The sequence below is a fragment of the Benincasa hispida genome, chromosome 1 (assembly GCF_009727055.1).
Source record: "Benincasa hispida cultivar B227 chromosome 1, ASM972705v1, whole genome shotgun sequence".
NCBI lineage: Eukaryota > Viridiplantae > Streptophyta > Magnoliopsida > Cucurbitales > Cucurbitaceae > Benincasa > Benincasa hispida.
This window is the reverse complement of record NC_052349.1, coordinates 4,847,883-4,873,580: the sequence shown is the minus strand read 5'-3', so window position 1 is coordinate 4,873,580 and position 25,698 is coordinate 4,847,883. Positions and strand designations below refer to the sequence as shown.

General features: G+C 33.7%; 2 protein-coding genes across 2 annotated transcripts; one reads left to right on the top strand and one right to left on the bottom strand.

Annotated features, from left to right (window-relative positions):
• The first annotated feature begins 10,744 nt into the window (after window positions 1–10,744).
• On the top strand, window positions 10,745–12,982 carry LOC120069906 (pentatricopeptide repeat-containing protein At2g45350, chloroplastic). Its single transcript, XM_039021743.1, has one exon. The coding sequence runs from the start codon at window positions 10,951–10,953 to the stop codon at window positions 12,871–12,873; it is 1,923 nt and encodes a 640-aa protein (XP_038877671.1). The 5' UTR covers window positions 10,745–10,950; the 3' UTR covers window positions 12,874–12,982.
• A 3,216-nt stretch (window positions 12,983–16,198) lies between these two features.
• Window positions 16,199–19,542, bottom strand: LOC120090925 (LRR receptor-like serine/threonine-protein kinase GSO1). The gene is made up of 4 exons (XM_039048622.1): window positions 18,683–19,542; window positions 18,095–18,355; window positions 17,103–17,978; window positions 16,199–16,905 (listed from the first exon to the last, which is right to left on the bottom strand). The coding sequence occupies exons 1-4, from the start codon at window positions 19,113–19,115 to the stop codon at window positions 16,403–16,405; spliced, it is 2,073 nt and encodes a 690-aa protein (XP_038904550.1). The 5' UTR covers window positions 19,116–19,542; the 3' UTR covers window positions 16,199–16,402.
• Window positions 19,543–25,698: the final 6,156 nt, after the last annotated feature.

The following is a 25,698-nucleotide window of genomic DNA, read 5'->3' as shown; positions in this document are numbered from 1 at the left end:
TTATGATTTATGGGTATCCTATCATCTGTTTTTAATATTTGAATTTATTGAAGGTCTTTTGAATTTACCTTATTTATTTAGCATTTATTTCACTAAAAGGGTGTCGTTTTAAGTTCCATGCATGCATGTATTTAGTAACGGCCTAACTTGAGTCCTAGGGGGTCGGGTCGTTACAATTAATGTCTGGAATGTTAGAAATTTTGATTTCTAATATTGATTCATATAGTTTTGGGTAACTGATAATTGTTATTGTTGTACACACGGTGATGATTAGTGTAGTATTGAAGAGACAATTATTGGGTGTAAATCTTTTTGTCCCATACCATAAAATTTATAAGTTTGAGTGGTGTTATGTGTAGGGATGGCAACGGGGCTGGGGCAGGGTGGGGATTCACTCTCCATCCCCTTCCCTGTGGGGATTTTTTATCCTCGTCCAATAAACAAAGCTTCATGGTTATTGTATGTAAACTTAAGCATGTATATGAGATATACAAGTAGATCATGCCTTAAGTGAGAACCTAAATAGGTCTATAGCGTAAGGATTAAGAAGGGATACCTGACCACTTTGTACAGGTTTGCAAGTATTGTGAACTACTACAGATAGTAGATCCTAACCATTCATATGGAGACATGCGAGCGGGGGTGTCCTATACAAAGAGTTTGTATAAAACCGAACCACGAGATGACTAGTCTCTGCACATAACGCCATTGATACTGGAGACTTACATCTGACCTAAACGACCATAGGTGACATTACCTCAATCCTGAGTGGTTTGGGAACTTCTGCCTTTGAGGGCGGTCCTTTGATTAGTATGGGTGAGAGTGGTCAGATTGCCAACTCAACATGCCTACCTTTTTGGGGACTTGTCTGATTTGGTAGCTGGAAACTTAGTTACACAAGATGAAATTCACTCCTTCCCCGAAGCAAGGGTAAGTAGATAGATTGATCCCTTAAGGGCTGATTCCGAGTCTTGAACATAGTGGCCACAACTTCTCTTTGAAAGAGAGGACTCAGTCATAGTAGGACTATGACTTATGTTCATTAGAGGGATCAATGGTACTTAAGGAGTTAGATGTAACTATAGGAGTATAATTGTTATTAGCCCAGCTGTACTTACGAGCAATCTGTGAAGGGTTATCGCACTGTTGATTAGTTGATATGGACACATAATATATTGTGGTAAGGAGAGTTCATCTGTCGGTCTATAGTGGAGTGTTTGACAATTAACAGATGGTGGATCCCGTGACTAAAGAGTTTAGTCAGTTATTCACGTACCGTTGGAGCTTCGAGCTACAGGTCCATAAGGTCCCCTTGGTAACTCAATGAATTCAAGTTGAGAATCAGTTTTTTATGTTGATTTGAAATGTTCAAATTGACAAGAGAAAAATTCGATTATATATGATATGATCAGCATGATGTATGAGATACATGGAAGATTAGCGTAAATGAGATTTACATTAAGTACCATGAATAGAAAAAGAACTATGGTTTATATGTTTCATGAGATGAAAAATTAAAACTATAGGTTATAAATATAGTATGGTAAGTTGGTTATCATATATATTAATAATAATATTAATTATTGAATAATTATATCTTTTTCTCTAATAACCAATTGAGTGGGAGGTTCTTGGTTGTTTCATGGTAACTGTGAGATAAAAGGAAAAATGTTTTCTTAAATTTAATAGTTGTTAATTGAGATTTTCCATTCTCATAATAACTCATGTTGGCTGTCAAGTGGATTAGATTCACTAAATGATAGCTGAAGAGAGACTAAACGATCGTGGAGTGACATTACACAATAGTTCACTCAGTTGGCCATTAGCTAAACGATCACGGAGCTTTTGCTAAACGATCGCATAGCATTTGTTAAACGCTTGGGTATCATCTATACGATAGACCTTTGTCATCTCCCACTTGCTCAATCGTTTACACGATTGTTTTTCCTCTGGTCTTTTCCTCTAACCAAGTCCACACACACCCCACACTTCTTGATTCTCATACCAAGAATACCAAGGTAGCCATTGTGGTGATGTCGTACTCAACTCGACAAAGTTCGAGGTTTTTTTGAGGCCGTTCATTGAGTTCGCGATTTTCGTGTGGAGGTTGCCGATTGATCGTGTTGTGTTACGGTCGAACTGTTCGAGCGTTCGTGATCGTTATCTTGCTGATTGAACGAGCGTTTGGGATCAAAGGAGATTGAAGATGAGTCTTTGAAGGTATAGTTATTCTTTCCCTTGATCTTTGTTAAGCATGTTGTAATTTCGTAGTATGCATGACAGCTTAAGTTCCGTTTATGAACTGTAATTGTTTATGTTCAAATACTATTGGAATTTGAAACGATCATTTCGCTGCTCATAGAAATCCTCATATCGGATTTCCTTCAATTGGTATCAAAGCCAAGTTGTTCTGATATTCCAAATTTCACTTTTGTTTTGAACTTCTTTTACAGTCGTGGTGGGTTTTCTGCATTTGAGTTTAAGTGTTAAATGCATTTGTGGATGGCGTTGATGAATGTTTACGAGTTTAATTGCCTTTGTTTAAAGTTTTCTTTAAATTACGAAGTGTTAATTTGTAAGGACCCCTATGTTTTTGGGCATAATTAACATGCAATCGAGTCAGTAATTCAAAGTGTTTGAGTTAGTTGAGTTGTTCATGATGAAGTTTCGAAGCATCGAGATGCTGGTTCTCAGCGAAGAAAAAGACCAAGAGTTGGTCGTGTCGCGTAGCCTCAGATAAACGATTGTTGGGATTTGGCTAAACGATCTGTAGATTTTTCTATGCGATCGTGTAGTATTTACTAAACGATCGTTTAGGGGGTAAATCGTTTACTCTACCGCGTAGCGTTGATTACCCGATCGCGTAGACGCTGGAGGTAAACGATCGAGTGGGAGAATTTGATGCTCATCGTTTAGAAAAAGGCACACACTAAACAATCGTGTAGTTAGCATGCCTCATCACATAGTTACTGACTACACGATCACATGATTTACGAAACGAAGGCGTTCGCTCAGTGATTGCTTAGATGATAGTGTTTCACCGCATCGTTGTCGTTTAGACGATCGTATAAGGCTTGCATTGCGAAGCGCACTGCACGATCACATACCCCATGCTTCATCTCATAGTAAAAGGTACACGATCGTTGCTAAACGGTCATTCAGCTCTGCAAGCGTAGGTAAACGATTGAGTAAAACGTTTACTCTTTTGTGTAGACGATCGCTCAGTGTTTGGTACACAATCAATGAAGACACGTCGCTTCGTCCGGACAGTTCAAGACCCGGTTCACCTATTTGAAACAAAGACTCTTTGCATTTGTAATAGTTAACTTTTAGTTTTGAGGATTTGAGGCAATTTTTCCCGGTTCATCAACTTTTGTTTATTATACATGAGATGTATGTGGTTTATATGGCAAAGTGTTTGAGATATAGATTTGAAACCCACCTTAGGTTGTGTAATTATTCATGCATCATGTATTATAAGTGTTATAATATTGCATGATGAAATTACAAGAAAGTATGCGCATGCATCATAAGAATATCAGAGTTATATTTATGCATGCAGTAAGCATATTCATGCATCATCTTTATATTATAAGTGTTATAGTATAAGGTGTTGGATTTTATGTCCTAAAATTCGTTGTTTGTAAACTAATAAATATATTCTGTTTTGTTTTTCGATAAAGTTGTTATTGAAATTGTAATCTTGAATTCAATAAACTAAGGTCCTGAGGCTATTTAATGTAGTTTGAACTTTATGTAGTGACATAAAGATGGATCAAGTTCAAATATATAGCCAAAATGGTCTATAGTATATGAATAAGATTGGGCGCCTTATTCTGGGGACACTATGGATGCGGCCCACTTTGTAGTTAGTACAAATGATGTGATCCTGAATCGTTCATATAGAGATATGTGAGTAGGGGCATCCTATGTAAAGAGTTTACATATGACTGAACCATGAAATAGTCACTTTTTACGTTCTAAATGTCGTTTTATGTATAAAACTGTCTATTTCGTTAATTGATGACCTAGGTAACTTAATCTTAATCCTGAGCTAACTATGAACTCTTGTTCACTCGAAATTATTCTTAGATATGCATAGGTGAGGGCAGCTCAATATCGCTAGCCCAATAAGCCTCCCATTTCAAAGGTAAGATCGGGTGGATAGCTGGGAACATAGGGTGCAAGAAGGAATTCATTCCTACCCGTTATAGGGATAGTAGATAGGTTGTTCCCTTTAGTACTAAATCCAGGTCTTAAACAAGAGGCCCCACCTTCTCCTTGGCTCGAGAGGGATTCGGTATATAGGTTGGACCTTAAACCAATTGTTCATTAGAGGATCAGTGGAACTTACGGAACAAGATGTAGTCTTGGGGGTAAAACGGTTTTTATGACCCAGCCGAGATTACAAATAACCTGTGAAGGATTAACTTACTCATCATGGTTATATCAAATGGACACAAATATATCTATAGTGAGGGGAGTGCAACTACGAGACTTTAGTGGAATGACCCGTTAGTTAACGAATGTTGATTAGCTCCGTCTAAAGAGTTTAGCTAGCTAATCTCAGATCGTTGGAGCCCATGATCTATAGGTCCATTAAGTTTCCCTACTAGCTCATATGGAATAAACTTAGAACAGTATGATAGAATAATTCGAATTGTTCGAATTATGTAGAGAGAGAGAAACCGACAAGTATATGTGATATAGTGGTCGGGTTTTTCAGCTTAGAGATACAGCTTCAATATTTAAATGTGATTTAAATATCAAGAATATGAAAATGTTCATATTCGGAAGCTCAGAAATGATGGAAATGGTCAAAGATGTAAAAAGTCAAAGAGTTGACTTTTGACTTTGAAAAATCAAACTTTGACCGACCTTATATTCAAATTTGATTTGAATTTTGAGAAAATGAATGCGGATTCATGCTCGGGAGGTCAAAATTAGTCAACATGGGAAAAATCATTAAAAGTCAAAATGTTGACTTTTTGGTCAAAGTTTGACTTTGACCAAATGACTATTTTGCCCCTTTGACTATAGTTAATGGGAAGATCCAAACTTTTGTTGGCTTATTATGGAGACATTAAGCCCACTAAGATAGTGAAAGATAGGTATTGGATTTTTTATGCATTTAGTTCATGCAATTGTTGCATGGATTTTTCTATAAATTAGGCTTTCATTTTGAATGAAAAGAGTTTTTGCAATTTTGGAAATTGGTTTTCATATTTGGGTTGGAAAAATCACCACTTTTAAAAAAAGAGAAAAACCCAAACCTACCCAAATTCCATCTTATTTTCCATCTCTTTTCTCTCTCTCGGTTTTCTTCATCCACCGGGTCCCACAACTCGGTTCTGAGTCCAGAGGATAGTAGGTCAACTCTAGTGGTGGTACGAAAGAGTTCGGGTCGAGATTCAAAGAGGAAAAGCGGTTTTCGGGAGCTTCAAAGGTAGTATCCCACACTTTTAATTCACTGTTTTTCCCTTCGTGATGCATGTTTATTTCCTTTAATTTAAGAGGAATTGGAGTGTAATTAGATCCTAATTCCGCTGCGTATTTCTCGTGTTCCATCATAAAGGTGAATGGAAACATGTTTTGCTTGGTTCGTTGCTGTATAAGTGTTAGTTAAAAGGTAACAATGAATGAACAATGCATGGAATATGACACTTAGGCTGTTTGTAAAAGTTATGAATGCCTCGTATGTGTTTGCTTTCCATTGTGGTTGTTTTTTATTGTTTCTGTTATAAGCGTTATAATAGAAATTAGAACTAAAATCGATAAGAAAGAGTTGCATGCGGACTTAGGCAAACTCATGTTTTAAAAGGGTTTTAAAATTGGATTGAGATAGTCCTAAGTTCAAAGGTTCTAATGGGATTAGAAACCTAGTTTAATCTTTTTAAATAAGTTTAATAGGATTAAATTGATTGGCATAAAAGATTAAAATTGTATTAAATCTATTTATAAGGGACCTTTTGTCTAAGGCGGGTTCTGTCTAGGCTGGGGTACTAAGCTGATGGAAAAAGAACACCCCTACCTGGAAAGGTGAATTAGATAGATTTTCTGCAAGCATGCGACAGTTGGTCAAAGACTCTGTTAAAGAGTTTAATGAATGATGATCAAAAGTTGTTCAACTATCCAAGGTAATAGTTACTCTTGGGAAAACCTAAAAAGTCAATTATTTAAAATCCTTAGCCGTGTTTTTTCTAAGTAAACTAAACCCTAGGTTATAAAATACTCAATGAGAGGAAGAGATGTATCTGATATGTCAATGATTCCACTTCGTTTCTCCCTAAATGTTCATGTCGTGATATTCATGCTTGGCCTCGTGGTGCCCTGGGAGCATCCCCCTTCGGATGGTGTTTGCATGAGTCAATATCAAGGTGGATAGAGAAAGTGTTTATAGTAAGTGGGTGAAGGGTGTGTGTCAACACGTCCTATGATCTTTGTCATTGGTTCGCACCATGAGATCATTCTGTACACCCTCGTGGCGCCCTAGGAGCGTCCCCCTTCGAATGGGTTTTGTGCAGTTGGTCAATATCAAGGTTAACTCTAGAAATAGATAGGGTCACTTTAGTTTTTTCCCGAATCGGATTTTTTCTCTACGAATTAGCTGCTTGGGCCAGAACTCTACGGCCTAAAATGGCGGGTCACACTTACGGGAAATTGTTAAGTAAGTTAATGATTTCTTGACCAAATCAATGATGGCTAGTCGTTATAGAAGCAAAAGTTATTCTAGTATTAATGGCTGGTTGAGAATGTCTCATTTCAGAGGAGGGGTAATCGACCTCCCTTCGACAGCTTTTATCTTAAACCTTTGAAGCGTCATTGCGAACTTAGATGTCACACGGGGTTCATGTTAGTTTTACTAAACCTTATTGGATGTTGTATGTTTTCTCAACGGGTATTTGCTTAAAACCTAACGTAGGTCAATGTGTTTTTGTTTTCAGCAACATGTTTGAATTTTCATTTAATGCCTCTAATTTGACCGATTACATATAGTGGAAAGAGTCTTGTAAAATGTATTTCGTGGTAAACGACCTCCAGTTTGTCATGGTTGAGGAGTGTCCTCAAGTCAGTTCTCAAGTTCATCTTTAGGAAGAGAAAGCAATTGTTAGTGACTTTGTTAAAGTTCATAGAAGAGAAGTGTTCTCTGACATTGAACTTGGAGCTTATTTAGGTTCTGATACTGATCCCACTACTCTCTAAAAGAAGAGGATGTCTAAAGACAGTAAATATGATTTATTAGTCTTGGAGACATGTTTAGTAGAGAATGATGATTCTACTTGGATCCTTGATTCGGGTGCTACTAATCACGTCAGTTTCTCTTACCAAGGATTCAGTTCCTGGCAAACGTTGCCACAGGGAGAGATGACTCTTCGAGTCGGTAGTGGTGAGGTTGTTTCAGTTATTGTTATTGGCAAGTTGAAGTTATTTTTGGACAAGAAACATTATCCGTTACTGGATAATGTTTTCGTAGTTCCTCATAGTAAGAGGAACTTAATCTCGGTTTCTTGTCTCATTGAATAAGGTTATACCGTCTCCTTTTTTTAGAGTAAAATTTTTATTTTCAAGAATGGAATGGAGATTGGTTTTGGTTCAATGGAAAGTAACTTATATGTACTAAGGTTGTTAGTCATAAAAGCCTTGTTTAACACTGAAATGTTCAGTACAGCGACAACAGCTAAAAGACCAAACGTTTCTCCTAAGAAAAACGCCCATCTTTGGCATCTAAGGTTAGGTCACATCAACCTCAATAGGATTGAATAGTTGGTGAAAAGTGGACTTCTAAAGAGTTTAGAAGAAAACTCCTTGTCGATGTGTGAATCATGCCTCGAAGGCAAGATGATCAAACAACCTTTTACTGGAAAATGTTACAGAGCCAAGGAAGCCTTGGAGCTTGTACATTCAAACCTCTGTGTCCGATGAGTGTTAGAGCTCGAGATGGGTATGAATATTTCATCTCTTTCATAGATGATTATTCAAGATACGGGTATCTCTACCTAATGCAACGTAAGTCTGAAGCCCTTGACAAGTTCAAGGAGTATAAGGCTGAAGTTGAAAACTTGTTAGGTAAGAAGATAAAAACACTACGATCTGATCGTGGTGGATAGTATATGGACCTCCAATTCCAGAACTATATGATAGAACATGAGATTGTGTCCCAACTCTTGGCCCCAGGTACACCTCAGCAGAATGGTGTATCAGAAAGGAGAAACAGAACCTTGTTGGACATGGTTCGGTCTATGATGAGTTATGCTCATCTTCGAGACTCGTTTTGGGGTTTTGTAGTGGAGACTGCAAGCTACATTATGAATAACATTCCCTCTTGGAAGAAGACCACATCTGGGATCATAAGCCACGAAGTAAGCTTGTTTTACGTGAGATTTCTAGTGAGACTGAGACTACTAAGGGTTCAACAAGAGTTATTGAACAGGCCGATAGATCAACAAAAGTTGTTGATGTTGGTACATCTAGTCAACCAGCTCAAGAGTTGAGACTACCTTGACGTAGTGAGAGGGTTATGAACCCACCAGATCGCTACATGGGTTTGACTGAAGCCCATAATGCCATTTCTAATGATAGGATCGAGGATCCATTGTCTTTTAAAAAAGCAATGGAAAATGTTGACAAGGATGAATGGATTAAAGCCATGAACCAGGAGATGGAGTCTATGTACTTCAATAACGTCTGGGAGCTTGTGGATTCGCCTAATGGGGTAAGACCTATAGGGTGTACGTGGATCTATAAGCAAAAGTGAGGTATAGATGGAAAGGTACAAACCTTTAAGGCTTGACTCGTGGCTAAGGGTTATACCGAGGTTGAGGGAGTGAACTATGAGGAAACTTTCTCACCTGTTGTTATGCTCAAGTATATCAAGATACTCCTGTCCATAGCCATATTTTATGATTATGAGATATGGCAAATGGACGTCAAGACTGCCTTTCTTAATGGTAATCTTGAGGAGACCATCTACATGGCTCAACTAGAGGGGTTCGTAGTTCCAGATCAAGAGCAAAGGGTTTGCAAGCTTAATAGGTCCATTTATGGGCTGAAACAAGTATCTCGATCATGGAACATTATATTTGATAGTGCGGCCAAGTCGTTTGGCTTTGATCAAAATGTTAATAGCCTTGTGTTTACAAGAAGATCATCAGCAGCTCAGTAGCTTTCCTGGTAATGTATGTGGATGATATCCTACTCATTGGGAAGGAACCCTTATGATTGTAACAACCCTTATATGATATCTATGAGAATGATATCTTTTATTATGTGGATGATATCTTTTGTTAACAACCCTTATATGATTGTAAAAACATTGAAGTTGGAGGTGGAAGGAAGGAAAAAAAATACAACAGCCAAACTATACCTATAAGAATGTCCAAAAGGCTTAAGCCAAGAGGAAAAAGAAAGTTAGAGCAGGAAAGTTAGGAATAAGGACTCACTAACACAGTGTATCAGAGGAGGTAATGGAGAATTCTAAAAAATAAGAGAACGAACAAGTTGTGTATAAATAGAAGAGACAATAAGGAATGGTTGGTGAAGGAAGTTGGGTGCACTTAAGTGTACCTAACCTCAGTAAATCTAAACAATGACCTTATTAAACACACATCAAAGACAGTCAACTCATAATTAAATGATGTAGTAGAGTAAGTAAATATTGGTTGGTTGAGCATTGAATAGGACTGTTTTATCAATATATTAAATACAATATAATATATCAGACAAAAATAGACAAAAGAAAAAAATCAAAAGACTTAAGGATTGGGTATATCTCTTTCTTGGAAGAAATCCAACTCCAAAAAAAACGAAATTATCATTAAAAAAAAAATTGTAAAATAGAAGTTCAATTTCAATATACAAAACAGGATAAAAAAAAGAATATTGAAATCAATTTAAATGGAAGCAAAAAAAGGCCAACGGCTAAAAAAAAGCAAACTGGTTAAGATGTATAAACAAAACAGTCCACAAATCATAAACACAAACAAAGAATCAATGCTCTAAAATGAAAATGAGAATGCAAAATTTGAAACTAGTCACTTGGAAAGCACGAAGAAGAAAAACATATACCGAGCGGAAAAAAATAGCCGAGACAAAGAAGAACAAAAAACTCTACTCGAAGATGGAAACCAAAAAATCTATATAGGAAAAAATCTTAACACAACAGATCTAGCATGCAACGTTGTACATGAAATCGACCACATATTTGTGAAAAGATGGAGAAAAAAACTCAGACAACCGTGGGCTAATCTAACATGCAAAGAAGAATAAAACATGAGGGAATCAAAATACGAACTTACAGATCCAAACCTAGAACATAAATTCAAAAAGAAAAATTAAAACCATAGACTAATCTAACATGCAAAGAAGAACAGAACATGAGAGAATCAAAACACGAATATACAGATCCAGATCCAGAACATCAATCCCAAAAAAAAATTAAAATCTTGGGCTAAAGAAATTTTACAGCCATAAAAAATATGAAAAGAGAAGAGGAGTTGAGGAACGAAAGAAAAAATAAAACTCGTACGAATCAAACAGAATAAGAAGAGAGAAGATGAAAAGGACGAACCAGACGATGAAAGAAGAGAGAAGATAAGAGAAGAAAAATAAATGTGAAGAGACATAGGGAGAGAAATGATAAATTGGGGGAGTAATGAAGACAATTGAAAAAAAGAGTGAGAGTGAGAGTGAATGTGATAAAATGATGGAATATTAAATCTCCCATTTTATTTTTATCTACGCAATAAACAGAGGTCCGACTGTTTTTTATCCACCAAACCCAACTCGAGTTGGGCTACCCAACAGCCCCTAATTAGCCGTTTGCAAAACTGTTGGGATGAGGAAGCGAAGACAGCCAATCCCTCCAACTCCATCTGTAACTGCAAGCACCAGTGAAAACTCCTCATCAATTCAAAATTTCTGGAACTTCATAGCAGAAGAAAGTTCGAATTAATGCTTGTTTCTGCAAATTCATGCCATTCATGGCCCTCAACACCGCTGACCCTTCTTCTCCTCCGTCACTGCGAGACTCAGAACGACGTGAATCAAATCCACGCCAGAATCATCAAAACCGGCTACTTCAAAAATTCTTCACTCACAACCAAAATCATTCTCAATTCCATTTCTTCTACCCGCAAACCGCTCGTGGAATTCGCTCGCTACGTCTTCTTCACTCGCCATGCTGTTCAAAGAACTCGTCGGAATCGGGATCACCGCGATGACGATCCGTTTCTCTGGAATGCTGTGATCAAATCGTATTCACACGGGAATGACCCTGTTCGAGCTCTGGTATTGTTCTGTATGATGCTTGAGAATGGATTTTTTGTCGATAAGTTTTCGTTTTCTTTGATTCTGAAAGCATGTGCTCGTGTGTGTTTAGTGGAGCAAGGGAAACAGATTCATGGGTTGTTGATGAAGTTAGAAATTGGATCGAATTTGTTTCTGCTTAATTGTTTGATTGCGATGTATTTGCGGTGTGGGGATATTGAGTTTGCACGGCAGGTGTTCGACAGAATGCCAATGCAGGACTCTGTGTCGTATAATTCAATGATTGATGGTTATGTGAAATGTGGGATGATTGATTTGGCTCGTGAATTGTTTGATTCTATGCCATCGGAAGATAAGAATTTAATCTCTTGGAACTCAATGCTTGGTGGGTTTGCACAAACAAAAGATGGTGTTGGGTTAGCATTGGAACTATTTGAGAAAATGCCTGAGAGAGACTTGGTTTCTTGGAACACGATTATTGGTGGTTTTGCTAAATGTGGGCGCATAGAATTTGCTCATAGTTTGTTCAATAGAATGCCGAAAAGAGATGTAATTAGTTGGTCCAATATGATCGATGGTTATGCAAAATTGGGTGATATTGAGGTTGCAAGGAACCTGTTTGATGAAATGCCCGAGAAAGATGTGGTTGCTTTTAATGCCATGATGGCCGGCTATGCTCAGAATGGTTATTACTCGGAAGCATTAGAAATCTTTCATAAGATGCAGAGACAAACCAACTTATCTCCCGATGAAACGACATTGGTGGTCGCGCTTTCAGCCGTTTCTCAGTTAGGACGCATTGAGAAGGCTGCAAGTATGCATAGCTATTTAGTAGAAAATGGTGTTTCTGTGATGGGGAAGGTCGGTGTTGCCCTTATTGACATGTATTCTAAATGTGGCAGCATCGAGAACGCCATGTTGATATTTGAAGGCATTGAACAAAAGGGTATCAACCATTGGAATGCTATGATTAGTGGAATGGCGAGAAACGGTTTGGGCGAATTGGCTTTCGGGATGCTCGTGGAGATGCAGAGACTTTCGGTGAAACCAGATGGTATCACTTTCATTGGGGTGTTGAATGCCTGTGCACATGCCGGGCTGGTTAAAGAAGGGATGATTTGTTTTGAGTTGATGAGAAAAGTTCACAAGTTAGAGCCAAAGCTACAACACTATGGATGCATGGTTGACATCCTTGGCAAAGCAGGACTAATTGAAGGAGCATTGAAATTCATAGAAGAGATGCCCATTGAGCCAAATGATATAATATGGAGGACTTTGCTTAGTGCTTGCCAAAACCATGAGAATTTTGCCATGGGAGAACCAATTGCCAAATATCTTATGAGGATGGATTCATGTAACTCAAGTTCTTATGTTATTCTTTCAAACATTTACGCACGTCTCGGCCTGTGGACTGCTGCGAGTAAGGTACGAATGACGATGAAAAAGCAGAATTTAACTAAAGTTCCAGGGTGCAGTTGGATTGAACTTGAGGGAGTTGTTCATGAGTTCTTGGTTCGTGATAAATCTCATCCCCATGTTTCTGAGATATACTCTGTGTTAGATGGTTTTGGAACATCAAATTTGCAGGTTATTGATTGTAAATGTTAGTGTGGACTACTATGTAAAAATGTACAAAGGTTCTCAATCGAAGAATTCGATTCAATTTATGATTAATCAGTCAATGGATTTGAATTCCTCACTTATCCTTTTAAAAGAATTATACAATCCAATCAAATAGTCATTTTAATCTGTTCAATCTGTCAACATTATAAATCATGAACTCTCTATTGAATCCTCCACCTTGTATATGGTTAAAGTTGGAAAAAAGGAAAAAAGATAAAAGAGTATTATAATCCTATCTTCAAGACACTGTTTTCAGATTTTTATTTTTTATTATTATTATTATTATTTATTTTATTTTTTTTTTTTTGAAAAGGGCTTGAATTACAGGTCTAATCCATCTGCCACGAGTTTTGTGTTCAATGAGTTCATAAACTTTTAAATTTGTATGGTATAAATTCTAAAAAGTTTGTTTTTTTAAACTTAAAATATCATTTTGGTTCTCATATTTTGAAGTTTATTCAATTTTAGTTATTGTACTCTCAACCAATTTTAAATTTTAAATAATAAATCTATTATATAAATTTTCAATTTTGTATTTAATAGATCCATGATAAGTAATGCTTGGGTACAACTATATTACACCCATCTCTATGCAATCCTTCAATGACAAAAAGAAATATATATATATATTAAAAAAAAAAGTTTGTCACATGGCAACTTGTGATTGGACAATTGGATGACTTGCATAAAGATGGGTGCAGCCTAAGATGCATCAAAGTATTTTCTTTTTAAATATATCAAAATCCGACAACTAAATTTATAATTTTGAAAATTTAAGATAAAAAAAAATAAAAACTTCAACTTTATACTTTAACATTTATTTTTGTTATCATATATACAATCGTTGATGATGAAATATTACTTATTAAATTGTTGATACAATTAAATTTAACTTAATCCTTCAACTTAAGTTTTTGAGTGAATCAAACATGTTATCAGAGTAGGAATTTGTATTTGAACATTGTAATGTTATTTACTCTTTAATAAATATGGATTTTTACTTATTGCATGTTAGATCTTTTACAAATATTTAAGTCCGTAAGTGAGAAAGATTATTAAAGTATTAATATAATTAAATCTACCATGATTTAATACAAATCTTTTTATCTATCAAAAGCAACATATGAAACTAACTATCAATTGCTTTGAAAACCGCACACTTATTTTTAAGGAAAAAATTTATCTATTGTGTAACCGATGTTACACTCGATGAAAAATTACCACGTGACAATTAATTTTTTTAAAAAAATTATTAAAAATTATTATTTTTTTTCCCTAAAGAAAGGGGGAGTATAGACTTTTATGCCTATTTCTTCTATTTCAAAAATGACAGTGGAGCAAAATTTTCAGCTGGAGTAGAAAATCTCACTTACAACTCCAACACTAAAGTTCAATTTATTTTTAGTAGCACGAGGAGTCGAGATTGGTCACATTATTACTTAAACCAATCATCTGTGCAATTATTCAATTACACACGAGGCTGAACCATGCTAAAAATTAAAATCAGTGTCAGAAAATCAAAATTAAAAACAAAAAGAAGAAGATGACAAATTTTGATCACAGGCAACAAAATTAGAGATGGAAAAAAGCAACAAGAAAAAGCAGTGTTTTCTTGTCTTTAATTTTTTTTTTTCTTCTTTCTCTTACAAGGATTCCGACAAATAATATTCACGTGTCTAACAATACACACACTTCATTTCACCTGTCGTCCAAAGAAAACGACAACAGTTCCGACATCACCGCCCATGTCGAACTTTGGAGCCCTTCTTTTTTTTGCCCTTTTTCTCTGGTTCATAAATACCAAAGGCCTTATTCCCATTGTTGCTCACTGCTTGGATTTCTAAATGATGCCAGTAATGAATTTTGTTTCATAGTATAATATTAAATTTACATTTTTACTTATTAGCTTGAGTTTTTAGGTTAATCGAGATCATCGTATTGAAGCTTTTTAATTTGTTTAAGGAGTCCTAGCGGGTAGTTTTGTCTATTGTTGTAGTCGAGTCAAATCTTGTAACAAATGGAAGAGATAAAACCTTTTATTTGAGTTTTCAATATTTTAACTTACGTAAAAATTTGGTAGTAGCTTTATCTATTTGTTAAATTTGGTGATTAATAAATTTATTTAAAGAGGAGAAGAATGTAGCATACAAAATAGAAAAATTACATAACTATTTGATACTTACCATGTACACTCTGATACTTTAGTCACTTAGCTTATAAAAGTATATTTATATTAGTATTCGATCTAGGTCTCTTTCTTCAAGGATCGGATTAACAAGTAAGTGAAATCGAGCGTATCGTGGACCTATTGGGCCGAGGACGTGTTGGACATGTCTTCAAAGGTAGATTGAGCTCTTTGACCTCGACATAGCCAAGGCCAAGGGGTCGAAATAAAGGTCCATTAAATGTCTAATCTCTTCCTCTCTTAGCCCGTCATTCCCCATCTTTCAAGATTTATATTTATTCCTTTGGTTCAAATGTCCCCTAACGACTAAGAGTGCTTTGTTTACTGATTAGAATTAATTCGTTTCGAACTTTTTGACAATTTATTGGACATGTTTGTTTAGTCCATTATATTTTGGAAGATTTCGGTGAATTTAAAATAACTTTTGGATAGCTTTTCAACAAATAAATAAAAAGTACTTTTATTTTGGTTATTAATTGAAAATTGCTATTGAAAAATATTAAGGAGTATAAGTCCTCAAAAAAAAAAAAAAGTATGAGATAACTTTTGAAAACAATTCACCTTGTACTAATTATTTTTCCTCTAAGAACAACTTTTTAAGTTTTCTTAAAATTATCAAAATTACCTTGGACTGATCATCATGAAATTTTTTTTATTAGTGGTTTATATTAATTAAAAACACTTCACGATATGTTTCTTGATATTTGACTATACAGCCAAACATTTGATTTTTTAAAAAAGAACATTTAAATTCATTATTACCAGAAATAATCCTGAACTCACATTAATTTTGGTCTATTTTGTAACAACTTTCTTAGCTCTTAGACAGCTATTTCAAATGACCATAATAATGTCATTTTTCTTAATCAGTGCTACCAAAAATTATTAGTTGAACATGAATTTTAATCATTAAAATTCTGATGGAAAACAACTCATGTTTTCCATCTTTTCTTGACCCACATATTTTTCCAAACTGTCTATGTCAAAATCAATACTTTCATCATGTGACAAAATGAAAGTTGTTCATCAAAGATTTGGAACTTTGAATATAGTTGTTTTACCTGCAGCTTGAGGAAGGGAAAATCAAGAAGGATTTTAATAGAAGTATGCAAATCACAGTAACTATTACAACAAAATGATGATTCTCTAATTTACATTATTATTCTTCAACAAAGGCCTGGTTTTTTACATGGACATACATACCATTTTTATACCTTTCTACATTAAATAGCACAGTAGCATGAAAAATATTTATAAAAACCTTCATTTACATCATAATATATTAGTAGTCAGTGCTCTGCTTAGCTTCTATATGGCTTCATCTGAAAATTAAGGCATGGACTCTACAGAAATCCCAAACTTCACCATTTCCTCGAGTTCTTGAACGACAACATCGATTGTCGGACGAAGCTCGGGATATTCGTGAGTGCAGATCACTGCAAGTTTCCCTAGTTTAGCTGCCTCTGATTCTAAGAATCTTCCTTCAAGCTTAGAGTCAATGAACTCCTCAAACCGACGTGACTCGATAGTGTTGTAGTTCAACTTCATGATGCTTGATTTCCCGGAGATGATTTGAAGTACAATCATTCCAAATGCGTAGATATCGCTCTTCTCGGTGAATCGACCTGTTGTCGTGTACTCAGGAGGGAGGTATCCCAGCGCAGCACTGACTTTTAGCATCGAGAAGATAATGTCATCGGCTAGAAGTTTGTGTAGGCCAGAATCTGAGAGCAAGGGGTTGTAGTTTTCATCAATGAGCACTTTATCAGCTGATATGTTCTGGTGAATCAATGCAGGTTTCTTTCCAATCTTTCTGTGCAAATATCCCAAACCTGGCTTGGAAACCACGGAAAACTTCAGAATTCAGTAAAAGGTTTCGCGAAAGCCACAAAAATCAATTTCGAATTCAGAAACTTGTAATCGAGCAGAAAACTAGAAAATGAGTTAGTCAGATAATAACAGCAGTTTCATATTTTGATGCTTGTATGAATAGCTCAAGCTCATGTCTCAAGGAAAAAGTAACACAAACCTCTGGCGATTCCGCATATGATCGATACTCGGTTGGACCAATCGAGAAACTTCCCACTGCCATTGTTATCATCAAGATATTGCATCAAAGTTCCATTTGCAACGAAATCATAGATCAGATAGCATTCTCCACGGTCTTTTGAACAGCATAAACCTCTGAACTTAACAAGATTTTCATGGTTCATTGAGATTAGTATCTTCAAGCCCTTCAAGAATTCAGCTTCATCAGATTTGCAGCTAGTCTTGCCAATGCACTTGATAGCAACAACTGATCCATCTCTCAACTTTCCTTTGTAAAGAGTCGAAAAATTGTTCCTCCCTAATAAGTTCGACTTTGAGAAGCATTGTGTTACCCGCTCGACATCTTCTAGATTAAACATGAAGCTCTTGAATATCTCTCGTGATGATGCACTCCCACCGTGATCTTTGGCTAATGGATCCCATCCATTTGAATACTCTAGATTGATGAGAGGAGAAGCATTCCTTCTGTAGACTTCCCTGACTTGGCTAGTAATAATCCGTCTACTTATACCATTTGAAGTACTTCCAAATGTATGTTCATTGCGGCGATACCAGGAAAATGTTGCAAGACCAATGGCTGAGAAAGCAGCAAAAACTCCAATCACTCCGAGAGCGACTCCGACTCGTGAAGATTTCGACTGTCTTGAACAGTTACTTCCATTGCAATTGGGGCGTAAATTAGCCGACTCAGGGATATCTCTACCAGAAGGATTGCCAGGTAGTTGAGGTAGAAATGGTTCGGGTCGGCTCGGATTCAAACTTTTCAACTTACTACAAGGATCTAGGTCCTGAAATCCCACTCCACAAAGATTTGGGTTGTTGAGGTACAGAAATTTTTCCTTCAATCTCTTCAAACCTGAATTTCCATTAAGAATGATTACAAAATGACTATCTCTCAGAACTTCTCAGACAATTAAGTGCACAACACAAAGAGAGATCACAAACGATTCGCCATCGGCAAGATCACATTACCTGGAGGAACGTTACCGGTTAGCGAGTTGTTTTGGACATTAAGAACTTCAAGAGCAGGAGCATCAGCTAATATCACGGGAATGGGACCGAAAAACTTGTTGTTACTCAAGTCCAACCGCGTTAGCGCAGTCAAATTCCCCAAACTTGCAGGAATTGCTCCTGTTAGCTGATTATACTGCAGAGCAAGAACATTGAGCACCTTCATATTTCCCACTTGTGATGGTATCCCACCAGTTAATTTGTTGTAACAAAGCTGCAGCACTGAAAAATAAAGATCCCCACAATTTATTTCTACCTATTCAAATCAACTATTAAGCACAAAGAAAACAAAAACCCTAAGCCAAGCTTTGAAAACTCAGCTTTAGCAACATACACTGATATAAAAGCATTCAAAACACAAGCAGCCTCTCCCAGAACATTGAGTTTATTAGTTCACTTCAGCAGATTAATCATTTAAACAACCAATTAAAACTCAAGCAAAGACATGGGAATTGAAGTTCATGCTATATAAGTTCTAGTTCTAAACCGATTTCAAGTTCATAGAAAAGTCATCAAGCAAAAACCAGAACATAAACAACTTAAACCCACCTTGAAGATTTTCCATATTCCCAATCTCAAAAGGAATCACCCCAGAGAGCTGATTCACATTAAGATACAAATCAGTCAGTTCATTCAAACTCGCAATTTCCTTAGGAATTTCACCGACCAGAGCATTGAAATGCAAGTACAGCCCCGTCAAACTCTTAAGATCGGCGATGGCCGCGGGAATGTAGCCGGAAAGCCCCATCCCCTGCAGAGAAATATTCACCACTTTGCCTTGTTCGTTACAAGCAACTCCCTCAAAGTACCCACCACATGGGTTTGAAGACGGATTCCATGACGTTAATAAAGTGTTATGTGGGTCTAATGAAGTTTTAATCGCCATTAAAGTAGAAAGCTCAGTGGACTCAGAAATGGCAGAAGGGGAAGAAAAAACCAGAAAGAAGATGGAAATCAAAAGCGAGTTGAATACTACAGACATGGCTGAAACAGAGGAAGCCCACAAACCCAGAAATCCCTCAAGTTCTTACACAAATGGGTATTCCTAATATCTCGAGTGCGATGAAAAGAACTGGGGATTGAATGATATCTTCGATTTGGTCGTCTCTTTGGAGGGAAAGAGAATGTGATAGTGAAGGTGGCAGTGAAGGGTCTTCAATGGCGTTGGAAATGGCGGGAGAGACAGAGGATTGGAGCAGAGAGGAACTGAAGGGAAGAGCGAGAAAAGTGGGAGGAAAATGGAAATGGAAAGTGGAGAGAGTTATCTTGTGAATGAATATCAGACAGATCGCTGACAAACTTACGGCCACAAAACGCCTCTCAATCCCATAGCCTTGAGATTCCTTCCTCTCTCTCTCTCTCTGTATCTCTCTTGTAACTGATTCATACGCAGAGTTCAGTCTCAGTAAAAGTTGTGAAACAGGGCGTTTCCACCCGCATGTAATATTTAGTAAAATAATTAGGCTGGTGTTTGATTAAAATTTGTCACGTGATAAATACATTTTTTTTATTTTTTAAAAAGTTAATTGTTATTTTTCTACTACATACAAAATGAAGGTTGCATATGAAAATATAAGAGCAGTCTAAACTACACAGTCATGTTCCTTTTAGAACGGAGAAACTTAGGGGATGTTTGGACAATAAGTTAGTTATTATAGTTAGATTATGATAATTTATATTTGGGTGTAGATTATTTTAGTTTGAATTATAATAGCATGTGTTTGAGATATAAATTATTTTAATTTGAAAAGAAAATAGTAAATACTGTTGCAAATAAAAAAATTATCAATGTAAAATAGTAAAAACGGTAGTAAATAGTAAATACTATAGTAAATAAGGTTTTGCAATACTATTGACTGTAGCTAATTGGAGGTTTTGAAATAATCTTTAAGGTAGCGAGAGGTAGTTATTATATTTTGATGATAACCCTTGTCCCAAACGCCCGCTTAATTATTATCCTAATATTTATATGTATATTATATTAATTAGAATAGATGAATTATCCAATTATATATAATTAAATCAGTTAATATGAACCTAACTTTGAAGTTAAGGATTTGATTCTCTCGTTTGAAATTAAGGATTTGATTCTCTCGTTTTCAAAATTCATGTAAAGTTTCGAAGAAATACAAAGTGGTTTTGGAAATTTATTTTTTACTATTATATTCTTTAAAAAAAATTAAGCAAAGAATGCAAATGTTACTTTAAAAATACAAAGGACTGTTGTAAAGAAAGGGTCATAAAGTCATAGAACGACCATTATTTTTAAAAACTAAAACTAAAACCTCAAATGGATCTATATATGTTAATTCAAAAGGGGAGAGATGAACTATTAATCTACTTTATGTGGTTTTTTTTTTTTCTTTTTTGTAATATTACATTACAAACAATATGAAGAAAATATGGACCTCTATGACTTATTAAAAAAAATATTCATAGACGTCAATCATTTTATCAAAAAAATTTGGTTCATCCACAAGTGGAGGTAAAAGTTCAAACTTTTGAGATTTCAATTAAAGATAGATATAGTTGATTGAATTCTCCTTAGATGTCTATCTATTTATATAGATACGATAGGAAGTAAACTAAAAGAGAAACGAAGAAAGTTGTGTAATGTTGATGGTCACGTGTGTGAACCGATGCATTGTCATTGTCAAGGGCTTGAATAGTCCAGGTTAGAGCGTCCTCTACCTAAACACCTGATCTATAAGTAGGCATATCTCTTCTCCTTTTTTTTCTCTTACAATAACATTCAAACATTTCACATATTGATACATATTAATATAACAATGCAATAGGTAAAAAAAAATCTTATTGATTAATAATCCTTTATCTCTTTGTTATCCATTTGAACCTAATTTATTTGATTATAAGGTATACCCAAGAATTTTCACCATCTACATTTTGAATGTCACATTGTAAATTTTGTTTTTAAAAAAAAAAAAAAAAATCTTTACATAAGGAAAAAAAATCAAACTATTTACATAAATAACAAAAAAAAAAAACGCTGGCAGACTTCTATCAATGTCTATCGCATAGTATCAATGATAAATTTATATCAGTCTCTATCAAAGAAGATTAAGTTTTGTTATTTTGTGTAAATAGAAAAATAAACTATAAATATCCTTACTATGAAACATATATATTCACTCCTTAATAAAAGTTTGTTTTGTCGAACATTTGTAAGTATGTTTGTGTATATACATATTATTAGAGAATTAAAACCTCAAATAAACTTTTTTTTGTTTATTTTAATTTTATTTTTTTAATCATGCATCAAGATTCTCTTTTCCCATGAAATATTTATTAAAAAGAAAAAAGAAATATATTATGCAAGTATATTATTAGAAAACTAAAAAAGAAAAAGAAAGAAAAATAAATTATTGGAATGTAATAAAATAACATTATTCCAAAACCTCAAATAACTCAATTTTTTTTTTCTTTAATAATTAAGATTCTCTTTTTCTATTATAGCCACCCCATGTTATTTTCATTAAATTCCTCCCCCTGGGCTGCCCAACCTCAATTTATTTAAATAATTTTATGTCACTTATGGAGCCGTTTATATATAACAAATAATAAATATATCTGAAATATATATATGTCTATTTCATCTATTTATTGAAGTTCGCCGTTACTTTAATATATCTCATTTGTCTGTTTGCTTTCTATGAGTTTGGCATGTCAGTCTGTCACAAGAAGAAGTAGTTTTATATTACTTTCTATTTTTCTATACGTGTCAATTGCATTAAATAGTTAATATTACCCCAATAAACATATTTTTATATATAGCAAAAAAAAAAAAAAGAGTTGCAAAACTTCTGAATTAGATTTGTCTGATATTTACTTCGACTTTTTTTTTTAATTTTTAAAAGCGTTGTTTGTTTTTCTTTATTAATTTATTTTCTCAGATTTCTCCATACATTTGTTTGGAAATTTTGAAATAAAATTTTAAAAGGAAATTTTGTAACAAAAAAAAAAAAACTTGCACATAAACAAGGTTATTTGTTGAAAATAAAAGCTTAACAACAAAGTAGGTTTTTTTTTAAAAAAAAAAAAATTTTAGTTCAATATTAATGGAATTTGATTCTCAGGGATTCTCAGATTGATTTAAATACTGCCTTGATCTTCTATTTTAATTTTAACTCATTTTAGTCATCTTTTTTAAAATATTAATTTTGATCCCTATAATTTCTATTTTGGTTTATTTTGGTTATTATACTTTTAATTTTTGTTCATTTTAATCCATATACTTTTAAAAATGATCATTTTAACCACTCGAAAATGAAGGGACTAAAATAGTCATTGTTTAGAAGTACGGAGATATTTTGAATGTATAGAGACCAAAATAAACTAATATTGAAAGTATAAATTTCAAAATGAACCAAAATTGAAAGTATAAGAATCAAAATAAGATTTAGTTAAGACCTTGTTTGATAATCATTTGATTTTTTTTATTTTTTATTTTTTTTAAAATTAAGCCTATTTCTCTTGACTTTCTTGCCATGGTTTTTATTTATCTTAAGTAAAATAGTTGAATTTCAAGCCAAATTCAAAAAATAAAGACAACTTATTTTTTTTCAAAACATGATTTGATTTTTGAAAACATAGTAAAACAAGTAATTTGAAAGGAAATTTGTACGAATAACCCAAAATTTGAGCCCAAAGTGACAAGTGATCCTTTAAAAAAAAAGTTGACAAATGACCTTCTATTGACATCACATTCAAGTGAAATTACCAAAATAAATTCGCACACACAGAAAAGCGATTTCGCTCTCGCTCTCTCTTCGTTTCCTCACTCACAAATCACTCTCATTTCCTCTCTCTCGCTCTCTCTTCCTCTTCTTCACTCACAAATCACCTTTTTCTCTTTCTTTCGCTCTCTCTTTTTTTTCTTCACACACAAATCACTCTCCTCTCTTACAAACATAGTTAGATGTGGTTTTTCGTCGAAGTTGGTCGCGTCGAAGGTGAAGAAGACATAAAAAAGAAAAAAAAAAGTTTTGCCAAAGTTACTCGTCAGAGAAGAAAAAGAAAAGAAGAAGAGAGAGAGATCCTCGTCGGAGAAGAAGAGGAAGAAGAATCGAAGAAAAAAAATCACCGGAGAAGAAGAGAGAAGAAGAAAAGAAAAGAATTTGAATGAAGGACAAATAGATAATTTCACATATACATGATGTCAGCAGAAGGTCAATTAATAATGTTTTTTTAAAAATTGATTATTTATCATTTCAGGCTTCTCAAATGGGTCAACGAAAGGTAGAATTGATGTTTACAGGCTCAAATTTTAAAAATTAAAAACAAAAAAATCCAAATAGCTATCAAAATCTATTAAAAAAAAAAGAGTAGAAATCCATTAATAATAATAATAAAGTAGTTACATTTATTTCTTTTTTTTCATTTCAAACAAAATAAAGAATTTAAATTATTTTCTGTCTGAATATGGAATTTAAAATAATTTTTTAAAAACTTTCAGATACAATAATAAATCGAAATAAAAGTTAAATCTTATTCTTCAAAAGAAAAAAAAAAAAAAAAAAAAAACCCAAAATTCTTATGAGGTTGAGACAAAAGCCTTACAATATGTCCAAAAAGATAAAAGTTTTATATAAATAGATAAATTTTATAAATTAGGTATGGCTATGGTTAGTGACCCCAACAATAAGAGAGCCCATTCATTGACCTTCTCAGTCCCATCCTTCTCTGCTTCCTTTCTTCTGTCCTTTTCCCTAACCATTTTGTTTCTTATTAATATTCTTTACATTAAATTATCATTTTAATTTTTATATTTTCACTATTTTAATCTCTATATTTTTAAATATCCAATTTTAATCTACATACTTACAATTAAATTTAGTCCTTAATATTAATTTACGTGGATATTTCGATTCTTTTTATTTTTTACTATCATTTTCACTATAAATTTTGAAAACATATTCACATATTGTGTTTCTATGATTATTTAATCAATTTCAATAAAAATAAATTTTGAGTGACTAAATTTAATATTTACTAAAAGTACCGGAATTAAAATTGGACATTTGAAAGTATAGAGCCTAAAATTGAAAAGATTTTAAAAGTAAGGTATTTTAACCCATCCTTTTTAAAATTTATCTTTTTGCTTTTTTTTCCTTTTAATTTTTAAGAACGGGTTTTAAATATTTTACTAATTTTTGAACAAAATATAAAAAAAAAAAAATCGCTTTTCCTTTTTCAAAAACAAATTTATCATATACATGCATAAATCTATCAGATATTTCATTAGATCTTAATTTTGATTTGAGTCATACACCCCATTATTGTCTCCATCATTTGGTTTAGGGCAATGACTAAATAAAAATAAAAATCATTTTTTTCTTTAAAAAAATATCTACCACATAGCAGATTTTAATTGGGTAATTATTTATAATCCAGGCAACACTTAACTATTATTTCTTTGGTTAATATTCATGAGACTAAGTAAAAAGAGTAATTAAATTAATATCCAACATGACAAATTATTCATCAAAATGAGTGTATAGTCTTTGTGCTATCAATCTTGAAGTCAGATATTCGATTTTCCCACTCCACATGTTAAAGAAAATGACAAATTATCAAACCATAGTAACTATTTATGAGTTTTTATCTAAATATATAGATTAAATTCGAACTTCTTTAATATTATAAAGATCAAATTAATTAAAATAATGTTTTAAATAAAAGTGTGGTGATTCAGATTTGGAATGTTGCCAATGATATTCTCTTTCTCCTTTGCTTTATGTTGTAGAGCATGCAATACAGCTGCCTACTGTCTTGCTTGTGTTGCTCTCAATTTTAGAGAAACCCTAGGTGGGATTTTGAATCTTCCCTTGAAAATTTGTAATTTTGTTTGCTTTTTTATGTATTTTTATCTTTAAAATAATAATAATAATGTTTTAATCAACATAAATATAATTTAATTGACTAAGATATATATCTTCAACCAAACGCTACAAGTTCAAATCTCCACTTTCACGTATTGATCGACTAAATAAGGAAAAAAAACCTTTCATCAATACTATCTGCCAAACCACCACATGATCAAGATAAATTGCTTTTTTTTTTTCTTATAAAGAAAGTTAAAATGTTTTATTTTTATTTTTTTTTTCTATTTTGAGTATGTGGAATTTATGGACTACGTATACGAATTAATAAATACCGAACTAATTTTTCTAACATTATATTGACAATCTAAGAACGTGGCTAATAATAAAAATTTTCGAAGAATAAAAACTAATCTAGCACATAAATTAATTTATAAGAATTTTTACTATTTAATTTTTAAATTAAAAGTCATTTATTATTACAAATGATAACAACTACTCTATTTAACTTTTTTTTTTTAATGAACGCACTCAAACTTGTCAAATCATTATCATTCATACATTTATATTTTACATCGTTGATGTGATTATGATAATCTTTATCATAATATATAGCAATGATCATATATTATGATATGGTATCATTCCAAATTCCTCAAAATTAGCATATAATTATTTTTGGTAAATCTATTAAGATTTCAATTTTTTTTTTTTTAAAAAGAAAGG

Bases quoted from the DNA above. Each gene is read 5' to 3' on its own strand.
- LOC120069906 (XM_039021743.1), top strand. From the start codon at position 10,951: ATGCTTGTTTCTGCAAATTCATGCCATTCATGGCCCTCAACACCGCTG.
- LOC120090925 (XM_039048622.1), bottom strand. From the start codon at position 19,115: ATGTCTGTAGTATTCAACTCGCTTTTGATTTCCATCTTCTTTCTGGTT. The intron at 18,356-18,682 runs GTGGGTTTAAGT...TTTATTTTTCAG, and splicing joins GAATATGGAAAATCTTCAAG to TGCTGCAGCTTTGTTACAAC. The intron at 16,906-17,102 runs GTTTGTGTTACT...TTTCCAAGCCAG, and splicing joins CATATGCGGAATCGCCAGAG to GTTTGGGATATTTGCACAGA.